The 7,495-nt window shown below is 37.0% G+C and overlaps 1 protein-coding gene across 1 annotated transcript; it reads left to right on the forward strand.

Moving 5' to 3' along the window:
* Window positions 1–2,331: 2,331 nt before the first annotated feature.
* LOC113291009 lies at window positions 2,332–3,213 on the forward strand. The gene has a single exon (XM_026540591.1). It carries the CDS (start codon window positions 2,332–2,334, stop codon window positions 3,211–3,213), a length of 882 nt encoding a protein of 293 aa, XP_026396376.1.
* The last annotated feature ends 4,282 nt before the right edge of the window (window positions 3,214–7,495 follow it).

Genomic DNA, 7,495 nt, shown 5'->3' on the forward strand with positions numbered 1-7,495 from the left:
GGGTTGAGATTTAACCTCTATATATAGGCAGAAAGAGATGTAACTTTAGGGTTTCAATAGTTATCCAAATAACCTCCCTCATCTGTATTTATCCCAAATAACAACCAGATTCATGATAAACCCTAATATTTATCATAATCCACATTTATCCTAAATAATTATTATCTTGAATAATAATTATTACTACTTAAGATAATTATCCTCCTTCCATCAGGATTTATCTTAAATAATATTTAATAATTATCTATAATAATTATTTCATAAAAATCTTAACCTCTCTATTAAGATCTTTTTACCCATGGACATTTGGGCTTCCATATTAAGCCAGGTGGATTTCTACCATAAACCAATTTGGGCTTCCATATTAAGCCAAGTGGGTTTCTACCATAAACCCTCCGGTCTCCATAATAAACCAATCCAGGCTTCTACAATAAGCCTTATGGGTTTCCAAAACAAACCCACTGGTTTCCCTAATAAACCAACCGCCTTCCACAATAAATCGGATTTAAGCTTCCATTATAAGCTTCATGCGATACGTACGAGTGCTATTTTGGATAGGGTACAAACACTAGGGCTTGGAGTTGCGATTGATAATCACGATTCTAGGGTTTGCTTTACCTATTCTCTTTTATATTTTTCATGGGTTTTGAGAAATCCATGAGTAACTAAACCTTTTCTTATTGGTTAGAGATGTAGTCCTAAGTTGGAAGACATGTTATTCAATTGAAGTATTCATTTTCATTCATTCATAATTTGTTAGTATCACTTATGTTCTACCGATTATAACTCCATGTATGATTGATTGCTAGTTTGTTTAAGTTGCAAATTAAATGAGCATGCTTTCATATCTATTGCTAAACTAGGGTTTGAGATCCGGAATTGTCGAATAATCCTTGTTAGAAGTAGCATAATATAGTTGTTAACGACGGGATGTTTCCATACAATTATATGTAGAAGCGTAACCTAGGTTAAATCCGTGTGGCTCTTGCGCCGGATTGCTTAAAATAGCCTCAACTCATAAATATTAGTGCTTCTGTTGGGTTAAAATTGAGTTGCTCTTGCGCCAAGTTATTTAGTGGAAAGGATTCAAAGAGTGGCTCTTGCACCTTTGATGATAATAGGAGTTTTGCCGGAGTAAGCCTGCGATAGGACGCTCTAGGGTTATTGATGTCGATAAAAAATGAATGTTGAGATTGATTCAGTTGATAACATGTTGGAAGATGGAAGATGAAAACTCTAACCAATACTTTTTATCTCTGATATTCGTCTTATTCTATTTGCTTTATTTTTATTTAGTTATAATCACAACCAAAACCCCCCAGTTTCTATAAGTAATCAAAATAATTTGAAAAACCATATCTCTCGGTGGAACGAATCTGTTCTTATAACTATACTCTTATTTATAATTGTGAAGTGAAAGAACTTAAATTATTTTTGCGTCGACTGACAACCGGCCAAATTTTGGCGCCGTTGCCGGGGAGGCATACCGGATTGTTACTTTGTTTTTTATTTCTTATTTTTAGTTTTTAATTTTGTTTTTGAGAATCTTGTTTCAGGTACTTGATCTCTGGTTTCCAAACGTTGGGATTACCAATGGTGCAAAATTTCAACTCGCAGAGGAACAATACTACAAGAACCTCAATCACAACAAGAAGAGATGGTTGGCGGAACGAACAACCAACACACTGGTAACCAGGGAAACCAAGGGAACCATGGAAATGGCGGCGCTCCACCACCTCCACCTCCCAAGAGGACACTCAAATATCTGACACCCCATCGTTTGATCAAAAAAAGTTGTGTGTCAAGTTGGAAGATTCAATTGAGCTCAAATCTCAGTTGATTCATTGGTTACCAAAGTTCAAAGGGCTTCCAGGAGACGATCGAAATCGTCATTTACTATTGTTTCAACATAGGTTGACAAGTTTGAAGCCAACTGGAACGGATCAAGGAAGATATTTACTGACAACTTTTCCATTCTCTTTGATTGATTCCGCAGAAAAATGATTTTATGGTCTTCCGTCTGGAAGTATCACAACTTGGAACGAGATGCAGAGAGCATTTTTAGAGAAGTACTTTCCCGCCTCTAAAGCAGAAATTATTCGTAAAGAAATTAGTGGGATTGAACAAATTACTGGTGAGACTCTTTACGACTATTGGGAACGGTACAAGAAGTTGTTAGCGAGCTGCCCACATCATCAAATCTCTGAGCAACTCATAGTACAATATTTTTACGACGGTTTGCTCCAATCCGAGAGAAATCTTATTGATGCATCTAGTGGTAGTGCTTTGACAAACAAAACCATTGATGAAGCGACAAAATTGATCTAGAATATGGCTGCAAACACGCATCAATTCAATACAAGAGGTATGTCAATGAATCGAAATGTTAATGAGGTTACTTCTTCACCGCACTTAGAACATAGGACTGGTAATATGGAGAAGATGATGCAACAGATTGCCGCAGTACTCATTCCCTCTCACGAGGAAGAAGCTGAACAAGTTAATGCAGTATTCACAAATCAGCAAAGGCAACGGTATGATCCTTATTCCAATACTTATAATCCAGGGTGGAGAGATCATCCCAATTTTAGTTATGCAAACAAGCAAGCTGCAGCTCAAGGACCGGTTTTCAATCGTCCTAGTGGTTTTCAACAACAACAACAACAACATCAACCACAACCAGTGCAGAACTCAGAATCATCAGAGATGCTTGCTATGATGACGAATCTAACCACAATGGTGCAAAAGAATCAGCAAACGACTGATGGTGCCATCAAGGAGTTGCAGACACAAATGAGCACCATGGAAGGTAGATTGAACCATTTGGAGACGCAAAATAGTGAGAAACTCCCTTCTCAACCTCTTAACCCAAGAGATTCTGTCAACGCTGTGACATTGAAAAGTGGTACACGAACTGTGCAACCAGATGATACGGATAAAAACAAAGACCCTAAGGGGACGGTATTAGAGAAAGAGATCACTGACTCTTCCCAAACCGATGAGGTACCTAAAGAAAACTCTAAAACTCATGTTTCTACTTATGTTCCTCCTTTGACTTTTCCTCGCAGGTTTGCTAACTCTAAAAAGGCGGAACAAGATAAGGATATCTTAGATATTTTCAGAAAGATTCATGTAAACATTCCACTAATAGATGCTATTAAACAAGTCCCCAAGTACGCGAGAATTCTGAAGGACTTGTGTACCAATAAATAGAGATTAACCGGTAATGAGGTAATGAAAGTGGTGGGAAATGCTTCGGATATCTTGCAAAAGAAACTCCCACTTAAATGTAAAGACCCCGGTAGTTTTGATATTCCTATTGTTATTGGTAACACCAAGTTTAATAAGGTTATGCTTGATTTAGGAGCATCAGTAAATGTTATGCCTGCATCTATATATGAATCTCTTAAGTTAGGTCCCTTGAAAGAAACTGTAATTACTTTACAGTTGGTTGACCGTTCTAATGTATACCCTAGAGGTATTATTTAGGATGTGCTTGTGCAGGTGAACCAGCTAATTTTTCCAGCGGATTTCTGTGTATTGGAGATGACAGACGGATCAACTGACACATCTCTACCGTTACTTCTTGGTCGACCATTTATGAGCACGGCTAGAACTAAAATTGATGTGCATGATGGTTCATTGACTGTGGAATTTGATAGAGAAGTAATACGTTTCAATATTTATGAAACGATGAGATATCCTAGTGATGTCCACTCTTGCTTCTCTGTTGATGTGATTGACTCATTAGCTCAACAGATGTTTGATTTGAGGTGTGATCCATTGGAGACTGTTATCACGAGAAGTATGGGTTCTAAAGATTTAAAGATCCGAGAACCAAGCTTAAGTTAGGGACGAATTTGAGGAAACCATTGGTGAACTTAATTCGTTGCAACAGTGCCCACCTACTCATGATATTTCTTTTATCTCTTTACCATGCACTGATGAAAAGTTATTGCCATCTATTTTGCAGGCACCTAAACTAGAACTAAAGCCTCTTCCTGGTCACCGAAAATACATGTATTTGGGTGATAAGAAGAGTTGCCAGTAATAGTTTCGAATGCACTAACTGAATTACAGGAACAAGGACTTCTTCGAATTTTGAGGGAGTACAAAACTGCTAAGATGGACAATTGTTGATATTAAGGGAATAAGCCCATCGACGTGCATGCATAAAATACGGCTTGAGGATGAAGCAAAACCTACAAGGGAGGCACAACGCCGCTTGAATCCTCCAATGATGGAAGTCGTAAAGAAAGAGATACTAAAGTTATTAGATATGGGAGTTATCTACCCCATTTCTGATAGCAAATGAGTGAGCCCGGTACAAGTGGTACCAAAGAAGTCGGGCGTCACAGTGGTGCAAAATGATAAATAACGAACTTGTCCCAACTCGTGTGCAAACCGGTTGGAGGGTTTGTATAGATTACAGAAAACTGAATGCAACCACTAAAAAATATCATTTTCCTTTACCTTTTATGGATCAAATGTTGGAACGTTTGTCTGGACACTTGATAGACACATTTTCGTGTCTGATATGATCTCAATTCTATGTATTTTTAATGCTCAATTTTGTATTTATTATGGTTTTTTATGTCTTTGTATGTGTTTTTGAAGGAATAAACATTTGCAGTGAAATTGGCTCGAAAAGTGGTATTTGCGCTCGTGGGAGAAAATCACTAAAGGCACCCCTCATTTGGATAAGGGGCACTCACTTACTAAGGGGAAACCACTTGCTATTTACACCCAGGACACCCCAAGTCTTAAAGGCACCCTGGATTTGAATAGGGGAACTTCATATTTTCCCATTTGAAATTTGGCGGGAAAATATAACTTCACCTGCATAAACCATGCAGTCACTGTGTGTTACTTTGGAAGGATTTTGGGTCGATATTTTCTTGGATTTGGACCCGGATATGGACTGGTATTAACACTAGACCTCAAAGCAGGTTTGGTAACTCTCTTGGATTCGGAAAAACAGGGATAAGTTTACCGATTTGATAAAACAGGGAAGAAACGAAGTTGACGGGATTTTATTTGTATTTTTGGAAGTTACGTGAAAAGATAGGAAAGATTACTCTATGTTGATTTAGTTTTATCCTTGAGAGATTCAGGGACGTCAGATTGGACTAAAAGACTCGTAAACAAAACCTGAAGAGGATTACTAGGAAAGAAGAGAAGAAACAAAAGATTTCCGGGAGGTTTTATTGGTCCTGAGGTGTATATAAGAGCGGCTGGAAGTTCAGAGAAGGAGTCGAGTAGTTTGGGGCCTTTACGTAGTTTAGGGGAAGCTCTGGTATGAAGAAATCACGGTGCAGAGAAAGTTGCAGTAGTAGGAGGAAGAATACGAAGCTGAAGAACATTAGACGACCCAAGTCAGTTGCAGAAAAGTGTGGTTTATCCACGACACGCATAGTATTGTTCCCAGCAGTCTTACATCTTGTGTATCGTTAGTAACAGTCGATCTGCCACGCATATAAACGTTGCAATTGATCTGTTTTATCTTTTTCTTGTATTTTCACTCTCTTCAAACACTTTGGAGACATGAATAAATATTTTGAGCATGTTTTTTATATGAGGAGCTAAACCCAACACTGGGACGACGGAGGAAGCCCTTTTTCATCATTGTGGTAATTCTATTAATTCTTTATATGAATTTTTGCACTAAAATTGAATTGGTTTATGATTTCTCTTGAATGGTTGTGATTTCAATTGACGGGTCATGCTTAGCTTAAGTGTTTTGATGTCCCATGCTTTAGATTTACAGTCATTACTTTTGGAATCTACTTTGGCAAAGAATAAGAGTCAATGATCTTTATCATATGAGCTATAATTGTGTAGAATTGATTTTTGAACCACATGAGTATGAAAATTGGTGAAATCCTGAGTCTCGGTACCTCTCGTTATTGTGACAACTTTTTTTTGTGTATATATTTTCTTTATTATTAAGTCTAAAATCGAGTCTACACAAGTCCGAGTTGAACGAACTTTATTTACCACTATAAAACTATATCAATTTTTGGCGCCGCCGACGCGGATTTGTATTTAGATTTGTTTTAGGTTTATTTTTATTTTTATTATTCTTTTTTGTTCCTTTTTACGCATTTTGGTATTTTTCGATTCTTTTCAAATTCTGAGCGAAGCTACAAGGAAAGAAAATTTGCTGTAAAAGGAAAGCATGGCCAAAAAAGGAAAGAAAAGAGGAATCCGAAAGGAGTGAAGAAGAAGATTTTGTATATAGTTATTTTGTTTATTTTTAGAAACTGTAAATAGGATTTTATTATTGTAATTTTTCTTTTCCTTTTTGGACATTTTTATTTTTGGACTTTATTTTTGGACTAGACATTATTATTATTTTGAAACCCTAAGGAAGGGTTAAAAATTAAATATAAATTGTTTGCAGGGAAGGACGACAGTTACGATACTGTCTCGGCCCCTCGGGTTCGTACACTGATATTGGATTCGGTGGCCTGAGTCGACTTCAACGGTTCATCGCCCGTCTGGTACGGGAGGTAAGACTCTATCCACCCACGAACCCCCTGTCAGTGGGTTTTATTTTGTGTGACAACTCACACCCCTGCAGTAGAATGTCGAACTGGTATTACAATAGCCAATACAACGAATATCCGACTGAGATTCAAAATGGACGTTATTACTTTGACCATAGTGTGAATAGTGGTTGGGAACATCATCCTTTTGAATATTATGGTCCATACCATGGTGAGCCCAATTACTATCCACATAAGCACCGGTCATATGAGCAAAATTCTTATATTTCTCCTTTAGAAGAGTCTCTCAGGAAATTAGAAGAGTCGACACGTAGGATAGATGAGATGAATAACTTAGTTTATGACGAAAGAAAACTTTCTATAGAGGAATCCCTCAAGCTGATAGCTGAGACGAACGAAAGAATTGCTCGAAATAATCTTAATTTTCAATACAGTGTCTCCAATAATACCCTTGAAAATGAGGATACTTATTTTCATAAACAGGATGACGAGGATAAAATTGGTAACACTACTTGTTGTTTAGATGAGGTTCATCCATTTTCATGTTATTATAATGATTATGATGAGGATAGTGTTGATGAAGAATTTGAAATAAATAGGCATAGTGATCAGGAATTTGCTACTCCAACTGAGCTTAATAATAATATTATTTCTAGTTCAAATCCAAATAAATTTAATAATTATTCACCTATTCAAAAGGAAGAGGATTTGACTAGAGATACCCCCCGTTTTAGACGATGTAGTATTTCCTTTTGATTACGAAGCTAATAATGGTTTAGAGGAACGAGTATATTTTGAGTTATTTAGAAACAATAGACTTAGAAAAAGAAAATGAACTCGTCGAGATGAGTGAGGATGTACCTGACTTAGAAGAATCAATTGACCATTTTCATGCATTAGATGACCTTGAAATTAGGGAAGTTGTGACTAGTCTTTCTAGAGACAATGAAAACTCTAAGTTTGGGGGTGATTGTCATTCTCCATGT

This window comes from Papaver somniferum, chromosome 6 (assembly GCF_003573695.1).
Source record: "Papaver somniferum cultivar HN1 chromosome 6, ASM357369v1, whole genome shotgun sequence".
In the NCBI taxonomy this organism is placed as follows: domain Eukaryota; kingdom Viridiplantae; phylum Streptophyta; class Magnoliopsida; order Ranunculales; family Papaveraceae; genus Papaver; species Papaver somniferum.